The following is a 26,865-nucleotide window of genomic DNA, read 5'->3' as shown; positions in this document are numbered from 1 at the left end:
TACGCATTCCATCACATAGAGTCAGTACTTCTTAGTGTGTTATAGCCTATGTTTCCTGAATTTATTCTAGAATGCTCTCTATAACACGAATGGATAAGAATAGTTACTTTTAGTAATAAACAATAAGAGCCTGACGCAGTAGGAAGTAACACTTACAGTCTCCTGTGATTTAGGGTATGAGATTAGAAGTGAAAGGATGAACTCACACCCTCTCTGATCATCTCATAAGAACAAATGGAGGTGGCCCCCAGTACCTGTTCATCCACTTGAGAGCTAACACCCTGTTCATGATTCCTTCTCCAGCTGGGGAAATACTAGCGCCCTTTAGCATCCCAAATGCATCTTGCTAACTGTCTTGCACTCATAACTTTACAGTGCAATGTTGGATGTTTTAAAGGTGAATTTTGGAAGACTGAATTTTGAGCAATCTGGGACCTATTGGCCTACAAGTCATAATAAATATTATTGTTTCAAGACTAAGGAACACAGAAAAGAAATATCTGGAGAGATAGGAATATTTGGGGGGGGGGCTCGAAACAGGGTTTCTCTGTAGCTTTGGTGCCTTAGAATCAAAAGTCCTGTATCCTGTATCTCTAGTGCAGCTTCATTGTCTTCCTTGGCAAATGCTGAGTGGGGCTTATTTATGAGTAGTAACAGTTGGGAATACAGATCATTGGTAGTGAAGTGAATTATTGAGGTGGTATAGCAGCCGGTTCAGCCTTTGCATTCTAGCAGAGTCTATAGTTGCCCCCCACCTTTGAGACCCCCAAACGCATATTCTTCAAAATGCACATTCCAGGTTAAGGAGCACCCGGAAACGCCACGAAGGGAACCTGCCAAAATCCAGTCTTAGGAGCTCTCCCAGGGTGAGAACCAGGACACCGACGCCCGGAGCCTGCCTGTAGGTGGCATTCTCGCTCCTCAGCAGCGGGGTGCTCCCGAGGAATCCCGGCAGCGCCCAGCCCCATCCCCCACCGGGAACACCCCAGAGGCTGCAGTCTACGGCCCCGCCCACCCTAGAAAGTCCGCGAGCAGCGAATGGCATCGTGGAGGGGGCGGGACCACGGGAGGTGGGCTGAGGGGGTGGGGCCTGGGAGGAGACAAAGCCGGGAAGAGTTAAAAAGCCTTGACCCTGCCCCTGGTCGTTGGTGCGAAGGTTGTGGCGGATGCTGAGCCAGCAGCGGCTGGGTTGAGACAGTCTGTGTGCACGGGTGTGAGCGGGTGAGTAGACAGGGCGCCCCGGGATGCAAGCAGGCGATCCTTCCCCTCCCTGCTACTGCCCCAGGCTACGAGCGGCAGCCGCCGCCCCTCACTGTTAGGCTATTCCGTTGAAGGCTGGAGTGAGAGAAAGGGAAGAAAACTCAGATCTTGGATGTGCAGACGTGAACTCAGTGGAAAGGCCCTGGTGCACCGCGGGACACCCCCAAAGTTTGGGCTTAGGGAAGGAAAGTGGGTATAGAAGGGCGTTCCCGAGGGTGGGATCGTAAGATCCGGGCGGCGGGGACGTTACATGCACTGACAAGTGCCAAAGCAGATCTGCACCCGCGGAAGAGAATCTAGCTGGGGAGAGGACGCACAGAACTCCTGAGTCTAGGCTGTAAGAGGAAGAAACTATGTGACCTCAGGGAACTGGTTGTAGAAAGGGCGTGAGCCGGGAACTGTAGACGTGTGTTGAGCACTCCGTCAAGGTTTCGGGGGTGGGACCTGCCTTGAGGCCGGAGAAGTGCAAGTTGCAAGTCAGTGTGTTCGTGAGGGAGGGGGTGAGGGTGGGCGGACCTCCAGTTTCGATCTAGAGTGTTTGCTTAGCCACTTGGGGGCGCCTTAAGGATTGAGAGAAGGCCCCTTTCCCACCTTCGGTCCTGCCCTCCTGGATTAGAGTTCTGAAGGAGGGGGTTCTGCAGCCAGCTGGGTGGACCTGGTGTTAAAGGTCCTGGCACCACCGAGAGACAGGGCAGGCATAGGGATCTGGAAGCAGGAATCGAGTCAACTACAGTTTTAGACCTCTTGCACAACGCCCACAAGGATTTCTGCTGGCTCACAGTGTCAACCGAGGTCGAGCAAACCATAGACTCGCAAAAAGGCAAGGAACAAGGCGCTCACCCTGGATACTCACCCTCCTTCGTGTGCGAGCAAGGGTATTTGAGGTCTTTTGACCTTTCTTTGGAAAGCTCCTGTGCACATAAGCTGCCCTTTGCCCCTCCGGATACACTCAGCACTGTACTTTAAACCAGATAAACTGGGCTGTCAGGCTGGTATTAAAAGAAACTAAATCCTCCTGGCAGGGGTGTTAGTATGCTAAGACTTTCTATTCCCGATTTTGCTTTGTTTTACGAGATAAATTGAAACTGCAGCTGTTTGAGACAGCAACATTGAGAGGCCTTGTTCTAACTGGAAGGAAGTCCATTAACCATCAAGATGAGAATTAGCAATTCAGCCTTTCTTTAATGTGGCCGGCCACACTGGACAGTTAATTGGGCGTTGGTGTAAGTACTGCAAAAGAAGGAAGCAGGAATTTTCCAACTATATACTGCAACTGCTTCCTTAGTGTCCCCGTATGTTTTGCAATTTGAACTCATCTGAAAAAAAAATTGGCTCAAAGTAGAAGCTTGAGATTTATGGAAATACAATTAAGTATGGCAAAGGGCTCCTATTGCTTCAGCTAGTCTGTTGTTATTATTGTGTTTATTTTCTGGAATTGCGCAGCCATGTCAAGACTTTGGAATTCAGTCTTCAGATAATGTAAATGAGCTGGTGGCCCCTGAGCTTGGATCACACTTTCCTTCAAAAGTTGAGGTTGGGTGGATTCAGAAAATGTGAGACCCGAGAATGCAGGGAATCCAGGGATACCTAAAGCCCATGTCCCAGGAAAGCAAACTCAGACATGCAATAATAGTCACAATACAGCTTCGCTATTTTAGTTAACAGGTGCTAAAAAAATGAATAGATAAAGTGAGGGAAACTGACATATCTCATTAGTGCATTCTGAGATATAGGGAGATTATGGCAGAGTACATATTCACCAAGAAGGAAATAACAAACCAGAACAAAAATTGCAGACATTCCAGGCATTGTGATCTTTTATTAGCTGTATTTGCCATCCCAGGAAAACAGCCTAGTCATAACTGTTGTGTAATGCTGTGCAGGAACATGGCCATGAAGATGTGGTATCAAAACCGAGATAAGTTTGCTGTCTCTTCTTGTTTGACTTTGTTTAACTTTAAAGCACAGTCATGGTGAAGATAGAATTAATTATGGGCTTTATGCCCTACTGTAAGTTAATCTTTAAGTTGTATCTGATAGGTAATATTGGTCCACCTATACCTGTTGCTTCTTCTAATTGCCTTCCAGAAACTCTCTGGTAGTAGACTAAGGGTACCATCTCAATAGAATTCTAGAGTTACAAATCTAAGAAGTAAAATTGGGACTTGAGAATTGGGGAAGTAGTCCTGATTTGTGAGGAGTTGAGACATACTGTCTAATATTCATTACTTTTTGTTAACTTAGGGCCCAAGTAGTTGGCTATGCTTTTCAAGACAGCTTTAGATTGTTATCTGGTAATTGCTTTAAAGTCTGCTGACTTCCTGGTCCTTAGCTAGAACGCAGCTGTATTTCCGGGAGGATCCCATTAGAGTGTCTACAGTGAGGCAGTTCACCTTGCACTGTGTTGGAACCAGATAAGTCAGCACTTTTTGAAGTGATCTGTCCTTTTAGAACAATGCGGTGGCCCATCCTCCAGAAAGCTGCTCTTGCCCCTGAAGAGCCGGAGGAGCCGTGCGGAACTTAGATAAGCATGGGTGCTAGGCAGGGGCCTTCCCATATTCTGATTTCCCTGGCTGAGAAATCACTTTTGTAATATAGCCCCACATTACCAATATCTGTAGTATCAATAGGAAAGCCCAGTTCTGCAAAGAATCCTTCACTGTCCACTATTGGAGTCCGCCTGAATACGGTTCTTCAGAACCATTGAGTCGCCTCTACAAATAACAGAACCGCTCTTATAAGACAACCAATGGTTGAGAATAATGATTACATTATTAATGGCATGTTTCAGCATAGGGTTCCCTCCACACTCTAGCCAGATGGCTTTGGCAAAGAAACTTTTCTCTCAAGCTGGAAAATAGTTTTTTACAGGACTGTCTTATACTGCTGATGTGGAAGCCACGCGTAAGCACTGTAGCATGGTGTCTTACATAGATTTCTCAGTTCTTCTACTGGTAATTGTTATTATATGTAGTCATTATAACTGTTCTTTCATAATAGTCAACAAATCATTGATACTTCATTTCTACTTTATACCATGACAAGGCGTGTATCTTTTTTTCTAAGGGTTATTGAAGTAAAAATGTCCAAAAAAATTCATGGCGGTTCTGTGGTGGAGATGCAAGGAGATGAAATGACACGAATCATTTGGGAATTGATTAAAGAAAAACTCATTCTTCCCTATGTGGAACTGGATCTGCACAGGTAAATGAATTGCTCTTCCATGTAGCTAGCAAACTCAGAAACGTAATTTCAAAATGTACCTGACGTTTTTTATGTGCATAATAGCTGTGTTTTGTGATTAAAGCTTTTAAGATTTTTTTGTTGGTGGTTGGTTTGGATTTTTTTTTGGGGGGGGGGGTTCTTTAAGATATAAAGACTTTCTAGATAGCCCAGATTGGCCTTGAACTCACAGCAGTCCTCCTGCCTCAGTTTCCCAAATTCAGGAAAAAGGTAATATACCACAATACCTAGTCCAAGCTTATGTTTTAGCTTCAATATGTACACGTGAATCTTATTTTTTGAAGTTTTCATTTACAGTTGTGTGTGTGTGTGTGTGTACATGCCACAACATGCATGTAGAAGTCAGGACAAAGGCGGATTCTCTCCTTTTACCATATGAGCTCCAAGTATCAAGCTCCAATGAGCCATCTCTTGCCAGCCCTCAGGGAATCTTCTGTTTCAACACTGTTAGAAAAACTGAGGTTGCCATTAGTTCACAGTTAAGAATTATAAAGGAAAAGTGGTGATTTTTGAGGCATTTCTAATTCCGTTTTCCCTGTTGAAGGTTTTATTAAATCATCAGTCTCTAGAAGCGCAATGTATTCATGGAAAGGAAAAAGGTAGCGGACAGTAAGAACCAGTGAACTAACTGTGAAGAACTCACGTGTGTCCTTTCCAGCAGATCCTCCGTCCGTCTGCTGAGTCAGTGGCTGGAGTTTCCGCCTCATCCCTCCTCTCTGCCCTTCTCACGCAGTTACTCAGCAGAATGCCACCTCCCCTTCCAGTTTGTTGTGTTGAGAGATTAAGAAATTAAGAAGTATGTTATTTATTTTCTTCTTTTTTTTCCTGATTTTTTTTCTCCCCTGGCCCCACTTTGATTTGTTTGTTTGTTTTTGTTTTTTGAGACAGGGTTTCTCCCTGTCTCCCCAGCTGTCCTGGAACTTGCTCTATAGTCCAGGTTGGCCTCAAACTCAGAGGTCCACCTGCCTCTTAAAGGCATGTGCCACCACCTCCTGCTATCTGCCCCACTTCCTCTTTGCCCATTTATTCTGTGCATGTGAACCACACAGAGACAATGTTTTACAAGGATGAAGTGGTCAGAGACTGGCATGGTATAATGGTGAGCAATACGTTTAAAGCAAACCAATGTGTCTGTCTTTGCCTTGACCCAGAAGTACTCATTGTACATGTCCTGTTGCTTAGTTGGGTCTAGATATTTAGTTCACATGATGTCTTTAGCCACCTTTTGATTGGGTAACCTAAGCTGGTGTACTGTCTGTATTGCAACTAAAATAAGTCAGTATTGTAGTTGCTGAAGACCCCAAACATATTGAGATGGGCACACACACCCCACAGAGTTTCCAAGTGAGTTAAAGAAACATTTTAGGAACTTTTCCCATTCAGAACTCTGCATCACAATAAGTAAGACAAAGGGTTTGTGTGTGTGTGGTGGGGGGGGGGTGTTGTCATTTTTTCTTTATTTTAGGTATATAACTCTTTGGCCTGAATGTGTATATATATGTTCCCTCTGCGTGCCTGGTGCCTGCAAAGGCCAGAAGAGGGCAACAGATCTCCTGAACTGGGTGTGAGCCAGCATGTGGGTTCTGACATCAAAGACACCCAGGTCCTCTGCAAGAGCAGCAAGTGGTCTTAACCCTTCAGCCATCTTCCTAGAACTTCTTTTGGCTTTGCTTTGGTTCTGTTGCTCACTGTTGTTCTGTTTTGTTGTTTTGAGACAAAGTCTCACTGTGTAGCCCTTTGTTAACCAAGCTGACCTGGAGCCCATGAACCAATACACCCAACTAAATGGTTAGAGGTTCTTAGTCTAGGGGCAAGAGTTCTTATTTACTTAGCATCTCTCCTATCTTTCTCTTTCTTTCTCTGTGTACATTCATGAACATATGCACACAATTGTGCATATAGCATATAGGCCAGAGGACAATCTTGAGGTTTGGTTTTTTTTTTTGTTTTGTTTTGTTTTGTTTTTTTGAGGCAGTCCTTTCACTGACTTGGAATCCACCAAGTAAATTGGGCTGACCAGCCAGCAAGCCTCAGGAATCCTCCTTACTCTGAAATTACAAATGCATAATCATGTTCTGACTTTTTTCATGCCTAGCCCTTTATTGTCTTTGAAGATAAGTTCCAGGTACTGAACTCTTGTAGGACAAGCACTTTGGTGACTGAACTCTCTCCCCCAGCCTGCATACGGCATGTTAAAGAAGAGTCCTGGGGCCCATGCCTGCAATCCCAGTTCTTGGAACGGTGAAGCCATAGGGTTGCTGTGAGTTCCAAGCTGGCCTAGTCTACAATGTCAGACATTGTCTAAACAGGAGAAGTGGGAGGGGGCACTTGTGCCCAGAAAGAACGAAGTATATGATTGCAGGCTGTTAAAGACTCAAACAGATTTAAATAGTTCCCCAGTTATTATGATAACTGGTTATTATGGTAGGGAAGGAAAGTAGGGTAGTTAGGGTTTTGTTGTTCTATTTTTTAATAGAGACAACAGAGTGGTCCAGGCCTTTTATTCTTTCCTTTCTCCCAGAAATACTAAAACAAGGCAGATGAAGGAAAAATCTACCCATCTATGGACAGATTCCCCTGAGAAATGACTTTGATAACAGGAAAGATATTATCCACGATCCTGTGAGGTGGGCTGGGATATCTGGAGAGCCGGAATGTCCTAGGCACAGAAGTTGACATTGTGTGTGACTGTGTTACATGTGGAATATGAATTGTCTAAAGCTGAAACAGAAAACATTCTTGTTTGGGAACACATCAAAGTGACTGTCTCTCTGTCTGCACCAGCAGTTGAGAAAGGCAGATACAAACGCTAAAAGAGCTTAATTCTTAGCTGCTTTTGAGAAATAAAACTTTCTGTAAAGCCATAGAAAACAAAATAAATCACTTAATGATTTTTGTTTTGTTTTTTGTTTCTTTGTTTCTTCTGGTTTTGGGGTTTTTTGTTTTGTTTTGTTTTGGTTTGTTTTGGTTTGGTTTTGCTTTTTCACTTTTTCAAGACAGGAATTCTCTGTGTAACAGCCCTGGCTGTCCTGAAACTCATTTTGCAGACTAGGCTGGCCTCGAACCCAGAGGTCCCCCTGCTTCCACTTCCTCAGTGCTGAGATTAAAGGCGTGCGCCACCACTGCCCAGCTTGTACTGCCTTCAGTAAACCATTACATACTTAAGTAAAGCTTATGGTCATTCTCTGTGCTCTGTGGACAGCCAGCGTTCACTCCTCTATGAATGGTCTGCACTGTGAGAGCTGGAGCTAAATCCCGTGTGTACAAGATGGTTGGTGGATTCCTTTGCTTACCCAATAAACCGCAGGCTTGTTTCCAGAACAAAGAGACCTACCCAAGAAGTAGGGGAAGGTTCACCTTATGACTACTGGCTTCAGCAAAAGAGTCCTTAACTCTTTTGGCACTGATCAACAGACCTAAGCTTCCCACCACTTCGGTGCCAGAAATACCAAAAAAAAAAAAAAATCCTTTTACCGCTCCACCTCTTTATCGGTAAGGTATAAAACTTACTATGGGAAAATAAAGTTGTACTCGGACTTAATTCATATGCTAATTATGAGGAGAGAAACCAGGCCAAGGGTTTCCCATGTGCTGTCGTTGCCTTTATACGGTGAAAAGCAGGAGGAGTTTTAGCTGAGTTCGTTGGTTTCCTGAAAGACAGCTTCCCACTGACTGCAGTTCAGGGAAGCCAGCTCTGCAGGCAGATGGCAGCCTGTCAGTTCAGTTTGTCCACAAAGTTACACTGACTTCTCTCCCTCTCCAAGCTATGACTTAGGCATAGAGAATCGTGATGCCACCAATGACCAGGTCACCAAGGATGCTGCAGAAGCCATAAAGAAGTACAACGTTGGCGTCAAGTGTGCTACCATCACCCCCGATGAGAAGAGGGTTGAGGAGTTCAAGTTGAAACAAATGTGGAAATCACCAAATGGCACCATCCGAAACATTCTTGGTGGCACTGTCTTCAGGGAAGCTATTATCTGCAAAAACATCCCCCGACTGGTGACAGGCTGGGTAAAACCCATCATCATTGGTCGTCATGCCTACGGAGACCAAGTGAGTAGTTTGAACATAATTTGATTTTTCGTGTTTATTTTTTTGTGAATCTATAGCTCTTATTTCTGTGTTTCGTTCTTTGGGTTTCTCTGCCCTTTAGATAAATCCAACATATGTTATGTGTAAACTGTGTATTTATATATGTTTAGGAAAGGATGAAAATACAGATAAACTTTCAAATAAGCACCCACCCTTTCCCCCCAAACCTAGCTTTATCCTTTTGTTAAGTTATCTCATTTTTGCCTTGGTGATACCATAGCCTCAGATGGGCGGTTGTCGGTGCTGGCTGCACCGAGGGATCCTTTCGTGAGATTTCACTGTCGATGGGAGTGCTGAGAGCTGTGTTTCATTGCTGCTCTGTTGTCTTGTTTGTTTGTTTCACTTCCAGTATCTGACTCCCATTCTAGAGCAGCTGAAGTCTGAATTTTGTAAGGATCAGGGGGGTTTGTTTTATTTTGTTTTAAAACCCAGCTGATTCTAATAGGCAGCTACCTTAAGAACTACCAAACGATGCTGGGTAGTAGTGGCACGTACCTTAATCATAGTACTCGGGAGACAGAGGCAGACAGATCCCCATGTTCGAGGTCTATAGAGTGAGTTCCAGGACAGCCAGGGCTACACAGAGAAACCGTAGCTCAGAAAATCAAGGGAAAAAAAAAAAAACACCTACCAAACATACTTGAGTCACCCAAGAGTTGAAATCAGTCTTGGTGAAGCATTCTGTACTGCTTGGAAAACAAGGGTCGTTTCTGGTCTTGTATAACAGTGCCATTGAGGAGCTGAGAAAGGTTGCAATGACACAGATTCCAAAGTCTGTTGAAACTGTTTTCAGGTTTTAATGGATAGTAGTTTATAAATGAACCTTAAAAACGGAAATGTGTACTACTGACCTCTAGAGGTGTACACGGGGTCACCCTGAAGGCAGTGTGGCCACAGCAGATGTGCGTGTGTTCCTGGGAGAAGGCCACCAGCTCGGTCCTGGACATGGCCTGTGGCTTTTGTTTTACATTGTGGCTCATGATATTGCTTCATCCTGGCCAGCCCTTCACAGCTGTCTCCCAAAGGCCTGAGCAAGAGAGTCTAAATGGCCGAAGTGCCAATTCCCTGTCTTTGACCTGACAACTTACTGCCTAGTTAGTGTTTTTGTTTTGTTTGTTCTTTTGTTACTTAATTTTTTGTGATATTTGTCATTTGGAAGAACAGATTTTTTTTTTAAACAGCATGTTGACTCTGTTAAATGTTTATAGATCTTTACTATTTTAGGGCACATCGATGTCTGAATTACTATACTAATAGACTTCCTATGACAGAAGTGTTTAATCTTTTCTGTTAGCTGACTGTTTCTTACACACTGTGGCTAGGATTACTGGAAAGCAGCAGGTGTGGCTGCCCCCCACTGGTGCCTGACTCTAGTTACTGGATAAAACAGATCACTGGAAATGATCCCATTGGGCAGTGACTTGTGGGTGCCTTGTGTGTGCTGGATACATGTCTCCACTAGAGCGGCTCAGGCTCAACTGGAAAATACCTGCCCTCGAAAGGGCCAGAAGCCTGTCACTGTTGCTCTCAGAGGGACTGCCTCTTGTGGATGTAGGTTTGGTGCTGGAAAGAACGATCACCACAGAGAATGACTCAGCCCTGAAAATCCCACAGCAGAACACCTCCCAGGCCGCTTGACCTGGTCCATTCTTTCCCTGGTTCCGTCTTGAAAAACTTGTTGAAATCAGCTTTGCTCAGCACGCGATTTCTAGCTTAGAGTCAGGACAGAGTTCAGGCTCTGCTGGTGTTGGCACCCCTCCAGCCTGACGATGGCCAAGGTCATCTTCCTTCATTGTCTCATTTCACCCACTTCTGACATTTGAAACTTCTGCAGTTGCCCTCACCTACGCTTGTCTTTATGTGGCTCTGAGCTTCCTAGTTGAAAACGTCTGTGACGGACAGTTTTGATCATCTGTTACCACAGTAAAGAGTCACCTGGGAAGGGACGTTCACGAAGGAATGGTCTAGAGTAGGTTGGCCTGTGAGCTCGTCTGTGAGGGATTTTTGTTTTGTTTTTTTTAAATATTTATTTATTATGTATACAATATTCTGTCTGTATGCCTGAAGGCCAGAAGAGGGCACCAGACCTCATCACAGATGGTTGTGAGCCACCCTGTGGTTGCTGGGAATTGAACTCAGGACCTTTGGAAGAGCAGACAATGCTCTTAACTACTGAGCCATCTCTCCAGCCCCTTGTCTTTTGTTTTTGTTTAAATCCAGTTAGTTTAAGTGGGAAGATCCTTCCTGACTCTGAGTGGCACTGTATCCCACACTGGGCCTTAGACTGAATGAGAGAGCAAGCTGAACATAGGCATGTGTGCCCTCGTTGTTCTCCCTTCCTGATTGTGGGTGTGCTAGGACCAGCTTCCCCAGTGTGTGCTGCTGTGACTGCCCCATTCTGGTGGGCCGGAACCTGGAACTGTGCTGAAATAAACCCTTTGTCCCCTAAATTGGTTTTAGCAGGGTATTTGATAGCAGCAATGGAAACAAGGTTAAGACAGAACTTAATATTATTCTCTGCCCTCTCTGAATCATAATTACTGTACACATGGTGGGCTCCTGGTCAAGACTTACTGATCTCTAACGTGCACTTTTACTAATAGGACTCCCTGGACCCCTCCTAACCCTATCTCTTGAAACCAAAGAGCGTCAAATTGCACGGCAGTGTTTGGCTATGTAATCTGTTTTCCCCCCATGCACTTCCTGATGGGGCACTGTTCTTCCTAATATGTGTTCCCTCTTCACAGTACAGAGCAACTGATTTTGTTGTTCCTGGGCCTGGAAAAGTCGAGATAACCTACACGCCAAAAGACGGAAGTCAAAAGGTGACGTACTTGGTGCATAGCTTCGAAGGTAGGTGCGGTCCCTGCAGCTGCATTTTCATTTGAACAGGGGCCTTAGCAACCTTGTTACTGTTCTGTGAGAACCTTTCTGAGGAACATCAAAGGCTGATATAAAAAAGTGATGAGTTCCATGGTTTCCCATGGCACAGATAGACACAAGGGGTGAACCTAACGGCCTTGGTGGAAATGCAGAGAGACAAAGAGAAGGATGTAAGCATGCATTTGTCTCCGAGTAGAAAGTGTCAGCATCTGTTGCTTGTGGAGTGTACAAGTTAGGTGTTCCGGTCTCCTGCCCTGTATCCTTCTTCTTGTTTTGTTGGGCTTTCTACATAGAATTGATTTCATTATTTGCTAAATTATTTTCTTTTTACCTTTTTGAAAATGTATAGTAACAACAAAAAGAGATTTCTAAACACTTCAAGTCTCTTTTAAAATTAAGAACTGAAAAGTAAAGCCAAGAGAAAACAGTGTATTAAGGGGTGGGAGGGTGGTTTTGTAGGTAAAGCACTCACTGCACAAATTTTAGGACCTGAGTTTGAAGTCCCAGAACCCACTAAGCTAAGGACAGTTGTATGTCTGTAACCCCAGCGCTCAAAGACAAGAGGTGAGACAGGGACCGGAGAACCCCTGGAAGTTCACAGGCTGTACACCCTAGCCTCTGCAGCAGTTAGTAGCAAGAGACCCCACCCTAAACAGGGTGGGAGACCAACACCTGAGTTGGTCTCCACACACAGTTGTATGCACAGACATGAATGCATGCACACACACACACACTGCACACATACACACACACACACACACACACACACACACACACACACACACACTGCACACATACACAGAAGAAAACGGTCCAGAAATGAAAGCGTTTGTTGCCCTTATCTCCTCTAAGCAATATTGTTTTAGTAGAATCTAGTTCTGCAGGTTTTGGAGTTTTTCACGCTCTCAGCCAGTTAGCCTGCGGCCTTGGCATGGATTCAGGGTTTGACTTTCAGTAATAACAGAGGTCAGTTAAAAGGAGTTGTGAAACACCAGTGATTACACGGAAACAATTATTTCCACCAATTACTGTAGGTGTGCTCAGTATCCCCCCCAGGAAATGAGAAGATTTTCACCCAGTAGTTAAAATGCAAATCTTTCTCCATGAATGAAGACTGAGTTTAAAATGCGCATTGGGAACCGGGGAGGCGCCTCACTGCATAAAGTACTTGCTGTGCAAGCATGAGTTCAAATCCTCAGAATGCACATGAAAAGCCAGGCACAGAGGCAGATGTGCCCCTCCAGGGAGACAGGAAGCAGAGGCAAGAGACTCTAGAAGCTAGCTGACCTGACAGACACAGCAGTGAGCAGCAGAAGAGATCCCGCCTACAGCAACAGAAGACGAAGACTCACGTCAGAATTTGGCTCTTGGCTTACGTGAGCGCCATGGCAGCCAGGCAGCTCGTCCACACATTCACAGACACATACATCATATATGCTCACAGTTAGAAGATAAAATACGTGTTGGAAATGGTTACAATGTGTGAAGATTCCAGTGTACTTGCCTGCTTCTCCCACCCCCTGCCCTTCTTTTATTGAGAAGGGTTTCACTGTGTAGCCCTGGCTATCCTGGTATTTACTATGTAGACCAGGCTGGCCTCAAGTTGACCGAGATCTGCCTGTCTCTGACTGCCGAGTGCTGGGTTTAACGATGTGTGCCTCTGTGCCTGCAGTCTTCAGGGCCTTAAAGACCATACGATTTCTTACTGCTGGTGCCCTTGCAAACACACATTCTAACATCCTTACCTAGCGCAAGTGCTTCTCCTCGGTGCCTGTGTCGTAGACTGTTCAAATTGGACAGTCACCTGGAATTCCACAGTCCTGGCCCAGTCCTGGGCTGAGAAATTGGTCTTCGGTGGTTATGCATGGTTTTAGCTCTGCTACAAATCCCACACCCTTACCCTTCTTCTCTCTGTTCTTGGTGGTTTCTCCTTCACAGAAGGTGGTGGTGTTGCCATGGGCATGTACAACCAGGATAAGTCAATTGAAGATTTTGCACACAGTTCCTTCCAGATGGCTCTGTCCAAGGGCTGGCCTTTGTATCTAAGTACCAAAAACACTATCCTGAAGAAGTATGATGGGCGTTTCAAAGACATCTTTCAGGAGATCTATGACAAGTGAGTACAGCTCTTCTCTTCCTTCTCCTGTTTCAAGTAAGCTGGCATCTAGGGCGTAGCTCCTGGGACAAACAGAAAGAGCATCATCACTAATCCTTCCGTTAGGTAATGTCAAGTCTGAGTTTAGCAGAACTGGAAGGAAACCCCCCTCAGTGCCCCTAGAGGGTAAACGTACTTTTAATTAGGGCCACACATTTATTTCTTGGTGGGGGAAGGATTGTTCTATGTTTGAATAAAGAAAACTGTTTATATTATAAAGTACTGATGGTTCAAAAGTGGGTTTCTGAGACAGACCCAGTTTGTTTCTTTTCTAAGACCTTTGCTGCGATGGAAAGGTCTCCTTTAAGCCATCATTTGTCTTAGTATATAACAGTTTTCATTTCAGTCACACATAAGGCATGCTGGTGTCAACTCAACACAAGGCATAACTCCCTGTTAGAGCAAGTGTTCAGGCAAGGGCTTAGAGATTAGATGAGAGACCTTTACTGGAGCATTGAGATCATGCTTCTTCCTACTTCCCACTGTTTCAGCCTGGGCACTATCCACAGTGTGTCCGATCCTGAAGAGTATCAAGCAGTGCAGTTGTCTATTCCCCTTTACTACATTTTGAAAATAAGTTAAATCTCAGAATCTGATCATTAGATTGAAAAATAATAGGATTTAAAGACCTTTTTCCTCACCTAATTCTTAGACCTTCATTCCTAAGACAGAATATTGTTCTCAGAAATGACCAGTTTGAGGGGTCGCCATGAGAAGATGATTAGATAGGAATCTAAGCACACATCTGTAAGTCCCAAGTTTGTGCTGTATCTACTCAGAATAATGTTTCCTGTTCCTTTGGGGAGTTGCAATGGCATCCCTGAGAAAACTAATTCTGTCTTCTTCCTCTTTCTGCTGTTTGTTTGTCTTAGGCAATACAAGTCCCAGTTTGAAGCCCAGAAGATCTGGTATGAGCATAGGCTCATTGATGACATGGTGGCCCAAGCCATGAAATCAGAGGGAGGCTTCATCTGGGCCTGTAAGAACTATGACGGTGATGTGCAGTCAGACTCTGTGGCCCAAGGTAAACAGCCAGAGAACCGGGGAGAGGAAGCGCGTGTCTGCTGGCAGTGGGGCCCATTCCACAGAGTTCTCAGGTGTGATAAGGGAATTTCTTAGTCCTTCATTGTCATGGGATGAAAGTCAGCACTTTGGGGTGCCTGGAGGCGTTCTTTAGGTAAGGGAAGCAAGATCCCCCTGGGAAAGTGGCTTTGTTCAAGTCACACAGGAAGTTCTGAGGTGCTTTGACCTTCCTGGCTCTGGTCTCACAATGGCGACACACCGCAGCCTTTTACCCCACTTGACGTGTCCAAGCCTCTAGTTGGCCTCAGTTTCCCCATCATCTAGTGGAGAGAATGTGAAAAAGGCCAGAATGGTCTACGTGGTGAGTTCAAGAACAGCCAGGAATCCAGAGAGAATCTCTTTGTCAGAGAAACAGTAGAATGTAGAAAAAACCAAGAAGAAGGAGTGAAGTGAGGGATCCCCCAAGGATGGGGTCTCCAAGGGCTCATTCATCTGGCAATGGATCCTAAGTATGCTTCTGCCGGCCTTGAAGGCTGTTCTGATGTTCTGCAAAGCAATTGTTTGGTGTTCGGCTTCTAACATGGGAAGGGACCAAAGCCCAATGTGGTTCACAAAAATTCCAGGAACCAGGGTGGTTGTGCCAGGTGTTAGGGCCAAATAATTCCACACAGATTCCCTGACTTCCTCACGACCAAATTGTTCCTCGGTTGAGGTTTGCACAAGAGAACTCCATGAACCTGAATGTCCCCTGATGAATGTTTGCTTAGCCCAATTGTGTTTGCTTTCCCAGAAGGCACTGCTCATGCTCTTGTGAGAGCTGAGTGTCTCTAATGGATTTGAAAACCAGTAGGCCAGCCTGACTGAAGATAACATGTGGGTTCCATGTACCCTCCTGGTTCTCTAAAATCTCAAACATTTATGCTGAGGGGACAGAGGAGGGGACAGTCCTCTTGCCAGGTCTCCATGGTAGATAAGAAAAACCATTCCTTGTCACCCAAGTTCTGGGAAAGGCGCATAGTCACCCTGAGAACTTGTGTGTGCTAGATAGGTGCGGTACTGTGAGCTAAATCCCCACATCTGTTGTTTTTAAATGTCCTGTCATCGTAGGAAGAAGCATCTGGAGAAATATTTCTATTTCTAAAGTGTGATAAGCCCTAAGCAAAGACCCAGGCAAGACCCAGTGTTTGCCTGGAGCAGCAGTCCTCAGCATGCGGGTCTCAACCCCTTTGGGTCACACATCAGATATTTACAATGCGATTCATAACAGTAGCAAAATTACAGTTATGAAGTAGCAAAAAATATTGTTATGATTGGGGGTGAGCACAACATGAGGAACTGTATTCAAGGGTTGAATTAGGAAGGTTGAGAACCACTGCTCTAGAGCCTATAAGTCAAGTTACCTCAGAGAACCAGTCACATTACAAGGTCCCTTTGGTTCCCGAGAGGTACGGCTGCTGGGGACTCACAGCCTTCCATCTGTGTCCTCAGCTTGACAATGGCACCAGCTAGTGTCTGAGCAGACACACAGGATGGGAGCCAGGAAGCCACAGTTGGGTGGTGTGCAGGTCAGTGAGATGCAGTTCCTCTGAAGCCTCAGGCGGCACAGTGACTGAGCTGCTGCGCCCACACAGAGGCAGCTCTTTCCTTTCTAAACACTTCACCTTTGATTCCCAATTTCGAAACACGCAGTTGCTCTTCCCCTCTCGGATCACTGTGCATAGATTTAGATTGGTACAGATGGGCGCTTGGGGGGGAATCACAATTCCTTTGGCGCATGCTTAGGACCCGGTGGCGGATAACAAGCTCTCGCGGATGCCGTCCTTGGGTGGTTAGGGGCTCCTCACTTTACTCCTTGCTAGGTCCTTGTTCTCTTTTTACATTCTCACCATGGGATTTGACCATGGGGAAATTGAGTGATTCTCAAATTTGGTTTGAGTTTTGTTTTTGGGTTTTTTTTTTTCATCAAATGCTTGAGATAACAAGTTACAGAGGGCAAAGACTGATTTCACTGAAGGCAGAGACCAAAACAACATCGGCTGCTAACTGTGGCTCAGCAGGCAAAGGCATCTACCACCAACCCTGGCGATCGCAGTTCAGGTCCCAGGGTCCACACGGTGGAAGGAAAGAAGTGACGCCAAAAAGTGTCCTCTGACCTAAACGTGTGCGTGTGCAACACCCCCCAGTAATAAAAAGTACGACCAAAGTCCATATCAGACCAAAAGAAAGGAATGGCGTGCTTGTAGCCTGCTTATACGTTCGTGTCATCAGCTTCAGTAGGTGTGAGGCGCCTTGTAAGCAAGTGGAGAACGCCTGAAAAGAAAAGGCAGTTGCGTGCACTTAGAAGCTGGAGTAAGGTTCTCTGAGCAGGAGCCACAGAAGTGTCAGGAGTACTGAACAGGGAAAGGCTGTCCCTGCAGCCAAGTCCTCCTGCTTTTAATCTTTTCCTGCCCACCCCAGCCACAGAACTGGAATGGAGTATAGGTGGCCCCTATCACAGAGCAGATGCTCCTAAGAGAATGAGGGTGCCTGTCCAGTTTGACTCAGCCTTGAAGCTAGGATCCTGGTTTCTGAAGGGCAGAGAGAGGCGTTACCGACAGTTGTATGTACATGAGCCAAGTTTATCACCGTCTGTCAGCATCCAGGCCCTTATTCTCATCTCCAGATCAGTGCTGCTCACGCAGTTGGACCCAACACTGTATGCTCTACCCCTCACAGGTTACGGCTCCCTTGGCATGATGACCAGTGTGCTGGTTTGTCCAGATGGTAAGACGGTGGAGGCAGAGGCTGCCCATGGCACCGTCACACGTCACTACCGCATGCACCAGAAAGGACAGGAGACGTCCACCAACCCCATTGGTAAGATGCTGTACTTCACTGATTTCCAACCAGAGACATCTTCAAAGGCAATCTCAGAGGAACTGGGATGTGTACCTTTGCCTCTTAGTCTCCTGTGCAAAACTGTCACCAAGTTGCTGGCTCATTAATGCTAGGAGCTGTGGTTTGTTTTAAGTTTGCTTCATCTGGACAGTGGGTGGTGAGACAAGGTCTCACTATGTACCCCAGGCTATACACACACACACACACACACACACACACACACACATATACATACATACTAGCCTTGAACTTGCAGCAATCCCCCTGCCTCTACTCCCCAAATTCTGGGATTATGGGTGTGTGCCACCATGTCAAGCTACTAGGAGCTATTTTAATGTCCTTTAAAATGCATAAAGTCGATCTTCTATTTGTTGGAGAGTAGAGATTACAGATAGGAGTCTTTTTCAAAGTGTTTTCCTTCGCCTCTGGAACAGTGAACTGTTACTTAAGGCCATAGGGGTAAAGGGACTTCAGATAAAGTATTTCCAGCTGTCCTAAAACTCATCTCTAGTTCATAGCATCTAATGATGCCCCTCGCCTAAACAAAAGCCTGCCCATCTCTGGAAAGAGTGAAACACGTGGAATCCCCATAACTGGAGTGCAGACTGCCCGTTTTCTTTCCACAGCTTCCATTTTTGCCTGGTCCCGCGGGTTAGCCCACAGAGCAAGGCTGGACAACAATACCGAGCTGAGCTTCTTTGCCAAGGCTCTGGAAGAAGTCTGCATTGAGACCATCGAGGCCGGCTTTATGACTAAGGACTTGGCTGCTTGCATTAAAGGCTTACCCAAGTAAGTGTGAGATGCCCTGTGCCCTGTGGTCCAATCACCCCTCTTTGGAATTATGTGAGTTGTGTGTTTTTTTCTGGGGTCAGCACAGTATCTGTGTGTTGTATGTGGGGTAGCAGGTAGGAACCTACTACAGCCACTCACCTTTGTCACCGCAGCAGGAAAGTGGCCGTAGATCACACAGAAGTGCGCAGGTACAGTGGCCTGCCAGTCAAACTCCCGAGGCTGGAAAGGTGACTCGATGCTTAAGAACACCTGCTGCTCTCACAGAGAACACGAGTTGGGTTCCCAGCACCCAGGTTTGGTGGCTCAACACTCCAAGGGTTCCAACATAGGCATCTATACTGTCATGCAGACACGCACGCGCGCGCGCACACACACACACACACACACACACTTAAAATAAAAAATAAATAAATCTTTAGGAAGCGGGTAGACAGTGAAGAGAACTTGGAGACTAGGTTATCCTACCCTTTTGTTTCTTTTAACTACCAATGAGTAAACAGCATCAGTGTAAGCAATCTGGATGTCACGGTCCCTTCCTGAAGTATCGTCCAGTGTCCCTGCAGTGTAAGCAATCTGGATGTCACGGTCCCTTCCTGAAGTATTGTCCAGTGTCCCTGCAGTGTAAGCAATCTGGATGTCACGGTCCCTTCCTGAAGTATTGTCCAGTGTCCCTGCAGTGTAAGCAATCTGGATGTCACGGTCCCTTCCTGAAGTATCATCCAGTGTCCCTGCAGTGTAAGCAATCTGGATGTCACGGTCCCTTCCTGAAGTATTGTCCAGTGTCCCTGCAGTGTAAGCAATCTGGATGTCACGGTCCCTTCCTGAAGTATCATCCAGTGTCCCTGCAGTGTAAGCATCTGGATGTCACGGTCCCTTCCTGAAGTATTGTCCAGTGTCCCTGCAGTGTAAGCAATCTGGATGTCACGGTCCCTTCCTGAAGTATTGTCCAGTGTCCCTGCAGTGTAAGCAATCTGGATGTCATGGTCCCTTCCTGAAGTATCATCCAGTGTCCCTGCAGTGTAAGCATCTGGATGACACGGTCCCTTCCTGAAGTATCATCCAGTGTCCCTGCAGTGTAAGCAATCTGGATGTCACGGTCCCTTCCTGAGGTATTGTCCAGTGTCTCTGCAGTGCCAGGGTTTTCCTGAGGACCTGGATGCCAACGTCCTAGCTAAATCAGCTGTTTTTCAGAATCTTCTCTCAAAGTCAGAGCTGGTTACTACATCTCATCTCAAGGAATCCTCAGGTCAGCCCGGAAGCCATATACACACAAACAACAAAAAATGGACAGGCTCTGTTTATAGATTTATGCATACACATGCATACAGATGTAACAATAATAATTCAGGAAGAAGAGCCTATTAACCAGAGAGTGGAGGGGCATGGATGGAGCTGGAGTGAGGAAACGTGGGAGTTGCTGAAGGGAAAAAAGGGAAGGAGGAATTTGATACAATTGTATTTCAAAATGTACAAAAATAAAATTTTAAACAAAAAGGAAATTCTACTAAAATATAAACGAATACCACATTCCTACCAGTATAGCCTCAGAGATCTGTCATAGTCAGTGTAGGCCAGGACAGGGCAGACTCATTCATTACGTGTTTCTTCACTTAAATCTCAGATACGTTTGGAACGTTCTTACCAGTGTAGAGGGTTTGTGACTTATTCTTTAGGCAGTCATTAGCAGTTTTCCCCCAGACAATTCATTGCCTTTTGTTTTTATTAAGACAAATGAAAATAAGAGCATTAAAACCTTTTTTAAGAATACGAAACAGTGTAGAGAAATGTAGGTAAACACATGCTCTACCCTGCATGGGCTTTGTTATTTCTAAGATAAAAATAAGAAGTGGTATGGTTTAGTCACATTGGCATGAACTGAACTGAAGCTCCTCTTAGTTCAAAGCTACACAGTAGGTAGTTTTCTGTGCATGTGTGCAACGGTGGCCCCGCTGCAGGCTGCCCTGTGGTTGTGTGCAACTCTGGCTCTGCTGTCCTGTGCATGTGTGCACCCGTGACTCCGCTGCAGGCTGCCCTGTGCATGTGTGCACCTGTAACTCTGCTGTCCTGTGCATGTGTGCACCTGTGGCTCCGCTGCCCTGTGCGTGTGTGCACCTGTGGCTCTGCTGCCCTGTGTGTGTGTGCACCTGTGGCTCCACTGCAGGCTGCCCTGTGTGTGTGTGCACCTGTGGCTCCGCTGCCCTGTGCATGTGTGCACCTGTGGCTCCGCTGCAGGCTGCCCTGTGCATGTGTGCACCTGTGGCTCCGCTGCAGGCTGGCCTGTGCATGTGTGCACCTGTGGCTCCGCTGCAGGCTGCCCTGTGCATGTGTGCACCTGTGGCTCTGCTGCAGGCTGCCCTGTGCATGTGTGCACCTGTGGCTCCGCTGCAGGCTGCCCTGTGCGTGTGTGCACCTGTGGCTCTGCTGCAGGCTGCCCTGTGTGTGTGTGTGCACCTGTGGCCCTGCTGCAGGCTGCCCTGTGTGTGTGTGTGCACCTGTGGCTCTGCTGCCCTGTGTGTGTGTGCACCTGTGGCTCTGCTGCAGGCTGCCCTGTGTGTGTGTGTGCACCTGTGGCCCTGCTGCAGGCTGCCCTGTGTGTGTGTGTGCACCTGTGGCTCCGCTGCAGGCTGCCCTGTGCATGTGTGCACCTGTGGCTCCGCTGCAGGCTGCCCTGTGCATGTGTGCACCTGTGGCTCCGCTGCAGGCAGCCCTGTGCGTGTGTGTGCACCTGTGGCCCTGCTGCAGGCTGCCCTGTGCGTGTGTGCACCTGTGGCTCCGCTGCAGGCTGCCCTGTGCATGTGTGCACCTGTGGCTCTGCTGCCCTGTGCATGTGTGCACCTGTGGCTCTGCTGCCCTGTGCGTGTGTGCACCTGTGGCCCTGCTGCCCTGTGCATGTGTGCACCTGTGGCTCTGCTGCAGGCTGCCCTGTGCATGTGTGCACCTGTGGCTCTGCTGCCCTGTGGGTGTGTGCACCTGTGGCTCCGCTGCCCTGTGCATGTGTGCACCTGTGGCTCTGCTGCCCTGTGCGTGTGTGCACCTGTGGCCCTGCTGCAGGCTGCCCTGTGCGTGTGTGTGCACCTGTGGCCCTGCTGCAGGCTGTCCTGTGCGTGTGTGCACCTGTGGCTCCGCTGCAGGCTGCCCTGTGTGTGTGCACCTGTGGCTCTGCTGCAGGCTGCCCTGTGTGTGTGCACCTGTGGCTCTGCTGCCCTGTGTGTGTGTGCACCTGTGGCTCTGCTGCCCTGTGCATGTGTGCACCTGTGACTCCGCTGCAGGCTGCCCTGTGCATGCGTGCACCTGTGTCTCTGCTGCCCTGTGTGTGTGTGCACCTGTGGCTCCGCTGCCCTGTGTGTGTGTGCACCTGTGGCTCCGCTGCAGGCTGCCCTGAACACTGTCAGCCCTAGAACCTCAGTCGTCGCCCATGGGTTCGTAGCTTATAAACATTTAGCTGCTTTTCTTCTACAAATGTGCGTAGGATGGCCAGGATTTGTTTTTAATTACCTCCTAGTAAACCAGAGAAAAACCTAAATTTCTTTCTTTTTCTTTCTCCCACCAGTGTCCAACGTTCTGACTACTTGAATACATTTGAGTTCATGGACAAACTTGGAGAAAACTTGAAGGCCAAACTAGCTCAGGCTAAACTTTAAGGTCAAACCTGGACTTAGCGGAACAAGTGTCTGTGGTAACTAAGTCCACAGGTTTACATTTTTTTTTTTAAAAAAAAAATAACACTCAAAGATAGAAACAAAAATCATTTTGTAATTTGTTGAGAAGATAAAGTTGAACTTTTCTATGTGTCTGCAGGCTTTTCCTTTTTCATGCGGTTATTGCCACCTTAATGAACATGGTGGGGACTTTTTTTAATTGTATTTTATTGTGTAGTAGTGGTTGAGGTATTATGTTAGTGCCCATTCATGTTAACTGTCACCTTTTCTCTTGCTCTTATACAAATGACCAAAATCAGAAGTGCTGCAGATGGTGGGCAAGAGGTGCGGTTTGGTCAAAAAGAAGGCCACTCACTTCCCTGTGCCCGTGAGTGTGAGCCCTGGGGCTTTGTGTGCAAATGCTATCTCTGTGGAAGAGCTGCACAGTGAGCCTACACAGGATGGAATGGATAGATGTATGCAGCCATGTTTGTAAAGAGCATCTGCGTGTCCAATATACTAAGTATATTTTAAGGCCACTGGAGAATTCCAACTCTAGAATAGATGCAGACTGGAGGTTTTCCCTCTTTGATTTCTCTCCCCCATGGCCTACCCTAAGTATTATCCCACCCCAAGTAGCATATGTAACCCGTGTGCAATCATGAAAGCTGCACCTTTTTGGATTTCTGCTGGCCTCTGTCATTTCTTTTATATAAATGTGATTTTTCAGAAGTGGATACTAAACACTATTCCAGTCCAGTCCTTCCAAACTGTTCATTTTCATTAAAATTATGTGCTAATGACTCTTCTGAGTGTTTATTTACTGTGTGTAGTTAGAGCCGCCTTCCTTTCTTTTCCTATTACTGTGGTGAAATACCTTGATAAAAGCCACATAGAGGAGAAAGGGTGAGTTTTGCCCCACAGTGTAAAGTACAGTCCCATCATGACATGGAAGAGAAGGGAACAGAAGCTTGAAGCAGCTGGTCATGTGTCCATATCCCAAAGAAGAGTAGGGAATGCCTGCTAGTGCTTAGCCTGCTTCCTGAGTTTCACATCGTCCAAGACTCGCTGCCCAGGAAGTGGAGCTTCCCACAACAAAGGCGTAACAGAAATCAAAATAATCCCTTCCCTGCATGCCCAGAGGCTGTATCCCAAGGGGTTCTAGGCTCTGTCCAGTCGAAAAGTCACACTAACCATCACAAATACTAGGCTATATCCTAGCCATAGGAACTGAATTTGAAAATATGTTTTTTCTCTTAAGTAGTTTACTGTGGGGGAAAGTGTGTAAGTTTGTGATCAACAGACAATGAGGGGAATCCACATGTAAAGAAAGGACTGACTTAAGGAACAGTTAACAAAGTGTCAGAGCAGACATTGCATAGACTAAAGAATGTTGGCATTGCCGTGTAAGTTCATAGGGAGACAGTGAAGACTGCTAAGAAGGAAGAGGCACGATCACATTTTCAGTCTTAAAATAGCACTCGTAAAGAATTCATGGTGAAGGGTAAGATCGCAGACACTTGAGGAAGGAAGACTACTTCAGAGGCGACTGTAATATAGTAATTGGAAAACATTAAAGATTCTATGGGAGGAGGACACTGAGAAGATCATGGGATGGGGTTCTAAGATCGTGGAAGCGGATGGGAAGGACTGATGGCTCAGCGAAGTGCTTACAAGACCTGAGGTCAATCCCCAAATAAAGAAGTCTGTGTGATCCCAGCTCTGAGGGGATGAGACAGCAGATGCCTGGCCAACCAGTCTAGCTCCCTTGGCAAGTTCTGGTCAGTGAGAGAACGCTCTCAGAAAAATAAGGTGGATTGTACCTGAGGAATAGAAGTCATAGCCTCTGGCCTACCCATGCACGCACACACACATACTCATGATACATAAGCCCAGAGAAACTGGACGAGTGCGTTTCTCTATAAAAAGATAAGTGGGGATTAAGAGAAAAGTTCAAGTCTCAGCACCGTGGAAGGCTATCCACATCACAGTGGCTTTGGATCAGGAAGCTCTGTGGATCTTCACTCTTCCCACCTCAGAAGTCCATGAGGGGTGGTGAGATGCCTCAGCCAAAAGCGTTGGCCACCAAGCTTGGCAACTTGAGATTCCTCTGTAGTATTCGCACTGCGGAAGGGGAGATCAAAGTCGTTAAGTTGTCCTCTGTGATACATGCGTGTGCTTCCCCATGCTCCACCCAATGAGAATTTAAAAATGTAAGACAAAAGAAGTCCACGAGTAGGCTGGCCATCTCTTGGCTTTTTTCCAGTCTGCCCTTCTGGCAAGCTTGAACTCAGGCTGTAGACACTGCCAATACACGAGGCCTTTCAGAATCCAAGCAGGGAGTGATGAAATACCCACATTTGACCCCGTGCCCCAGTGCCACCCTCATGGTGAACCCCAATCTAAACCAGTAGTCATTGACCAGCTCTGTTGCAATGAAAACCTCACAAGGTAGAGAAGGCCCCATCTCATCCCAGACAAAACAAGTTATAAACTTGCCACATCAACTCCTCTGAAGAGGGGAAGATACTAGTATTCATCAGTTTCCCCAAATTTCAAATTGACCAAGTTTCCCTAGGACAATAGGAAAAAAAGCCACATTGTTTCTCGCTAAAACTATTTAAAAAAAGCATGGAGACAAAAGGAACAAATACTTTCATCTACATAAAAGCTTAAGATACTTTGTTTTGTGGGGAGGTGTTTCAAGACAGGGTTTCAGACTGACCTCGAACTCACAGAGCTCTGCCTGCCTCTGCCTCCTAAAGCCTGGGATTAAAGCTGTGCACCACCGCTGCCCAGCAAATTTAAGATACTTTTGCCAAAATTCATATAACTCAGAACCTACCCTTGAGGATGACTTCAAACTTGTTATCCCACTGCCTCAGTCTCACAAATAGCTGGGATTACAGACACGTATCACCATATCTGCTCTCAAATATTTTGGAACTAAAATTTACATTGACAAGATATGTGTCATTTTGGATGATAGTGGTCTCAGCTACGTGGAAATCAAGCCTGGAGGATGACTTGAGACCTAAAGTTCAAGATCAGCCAGGGCAACATAAAAGACCAACTCTTTTTTTTTTTTTTTTGGTTTTTCGAGGCAGGGTTTCTATGTGGTTTTGGAGCCTGTCCTGGAACTAGCTCTTGTGGACCAGGCTGGTCTCGAACTCACAGAGATCCGCCTGCCTCTAACCCTAACTCTTAACATGAAATTGTGGAAGTTCTTTGTATTCGCCTTCCCTTAATTAAATTTACTGACTTCCATTTAGACTTCGGGTGGTAATATTTCCATAATTATTATAATACCCATCTCACCCGTTATTGACAAGGTGATAATTGATGAAGTGTTGCATCCAGGGTGGGATCTGGGTGGTAGAGTATTTGCTCTGTTCGGGACTCAGCACTGCACACAATCAGACGCAGTGTACAGCGTGTAATCCCAGCCCTCAGGAGGTGGACACAGGAGCATCTGAGGTTTAAGTTTAGCCTCTGCTACAGAGCAAGTTCAAGGCTAAGTATTACACAAGAGCCTGTTCCAAAAAAAAAAAAAAAAAAAGATGGACAGATCATGTTTCCACTATCCTTTTGTTCCATAGACCCTTTGTGGTAGGTAGTAATTATGACTAGTAATGTGTTTTAAGGAAGGAAATGAGGGCACAGGAGGGAGCTTTGATTGAGACTATAGAATATCTCAGTGGCCATTTGGAACTGGACTTCAGGGGTCCTAAAACTGCACAAGGCCTTCTCCCACTCTACCTGAGTGCAGCATGTTTGAAAGTTCGGGAGGAAGAAAGTACAGCCTGGAAGAGAACAACGGCTTTGGACTGGGTGATCTCTCGTTTCCTCCTGCTCTCAGAGATGCTGGGAGTTCTAAGAAGTGCCACTCCAATGCCCGGGCCCAGCGTCTGGCCAAGAACCAGTTAATGTCTAACAGCACAGGCAGATGAGCAGCTGCTGACTAATGTGTCCACAGGCTAATGGTTGATTTTGTAACCACTAGAGGGTCAGTGCTACTGACCTGGAAAATGGTTCCTCAGCAAAACCTGATGGCAGCAGGATTCAGGGACATAGGGGAGAATTCCAAACACTGGAATTCTTATATTTCACAGGTATTCTTTCCTAGAGGAGTTTTAAACTGAAAAGATTCAAGTAATAATTAGGATCATATTTCTCCTATTCTTCATATATAAAATCTAATAGCCAGATGGTGGTGGTGCTTTAATTCCAGCACTCAGGAGACAGATCTCTGTGAGTTCGAGGTCAGCCTGGTCTACAGAGCTAGTTCCAGGACAGCTGGGGCTAATACACAAACAAACTGTGTCTCAAAAAACCAAAAACAGTATGTATGTATATATAATTTATGTTATAAATATATGTTATAATTTATGTTATAAATGTTATGTATAATCCATTAAGAAGCATTTGTGTAGTGCAGATTTTCCCACAGATGAAGGCTCTTGCCCTCCCAGCCATTCAGGAGAGGAAGGAGCTCTAACTCCCAATATAACAACAACAGCAACAGCAACAACAAAACCCAGCAAGGAAGGCTGGGGCACTTATGTTAACACTGCCAAAATGTCCTACTTTTTACTGACTGATGTAAGTGATCTCATCCACAATCCCTATTTTATATTAGGAGGCATGGAATTTTTAAACTGCTAATGTGCATTACTGTAAGCCAGGGGTGCAAAGAAGACAGAGAAAATGGGAGCCTCAGTGGCCAAGCAATGCTGTTTTATAGAAAAATGTCAAAAATTCTCTTTTGCAGTGTGATTGAGACAGGGTTTCTCTGTGTAGCCCTGGCTGTCCTAGAACTCACTCTGTAGACCAGGCTGGCCTCAAACCCAGAGATCCACCTGCCTCTGCCTCCCAAGGGCAGGGATTAAAAGCACTAAA

General features: G+C 46.1%; 1 protein-coding gene across 1 annotated transcript; it reads left to right on the top strand.

Annotated features, from left to right (window-relative positions):
* Positions 1 to 926: 926 nt before the first annotated feature.
* Positions 927 to 22,769, top strand: Idh1 (isocitrate dehydrogenase (NADP(+)) 1). Its single transcript, XM_075951248.1, has 9 exons — positions 927 to 1,221; positions 4,327 to 4,464; positions 8,268 to 8,559; positions 11,346 to 11,451; positions 13,420 to 13,597; positions 14,509 to 14,660; positions 17,375 to 17,515; positions 18,163 to 18,325; positions 21,879 to 22,769. The coding sequence occupies exons 2-9, from the start codon at positions 4,343 to 4,345 to the stop codon at positions 21,967 to 21,969; spliced, it is 1,245 nt and encodes a 414-aa protein (XP_075807363.1). The 5' UTR covers positions 927 to 1,221; positions 4,327 to 4,342; the 3' UTR covers positions 21,970 to 22,769.
* The last annotated feature ends 4,096 nt before the right edge of the window (positions 22,770 to 26,865 follow it).

The sequence above is a fragment of the Microtus pennsylvanicus genome, chromosome 17 (genome assembly GCF_037038515.1).
Source record: "Microtus pennsylvanicus isolate mMicPen1 chromosome 17, mMicPen1.hap1, whole genome shotgun sequence".
Taxonomy (NCBI): domain Eukaryota; kingdom Metazoa; phylum Chordata; class Mammalia; order Rodentia; family Cricetidae; genus Microtus; species Microtus pennsylvanicus.
This window is presented reverse-complemented; position numbering and strand designations above follow the sequence as displayed.

Bases quoted from the DNA above. Each gene is read 5' to 3' on its own strand.
- Idh1 (XM_075951248.1), top strand. From the start codon at position 4,343: ATGTCCAAAAAAATTCATGGCGGTTCTGTGGTGGAGATGCAAGGAGAT. The intron at 17,516-18,162 runs GTAAGATGCTGT...TTCTTTCCACAG, and splicing joins GACGTCCACCAACCCCATTG to CTTCCATTTTTGCCTGGTCC. The intron at 18,326-21,878 runs GTAAGTGTGAGA...TTCTCCCACCAG, and splicing joins TGCATTAAAGGCTTACCCAA to TGTCCAACGTTCTGACTACT.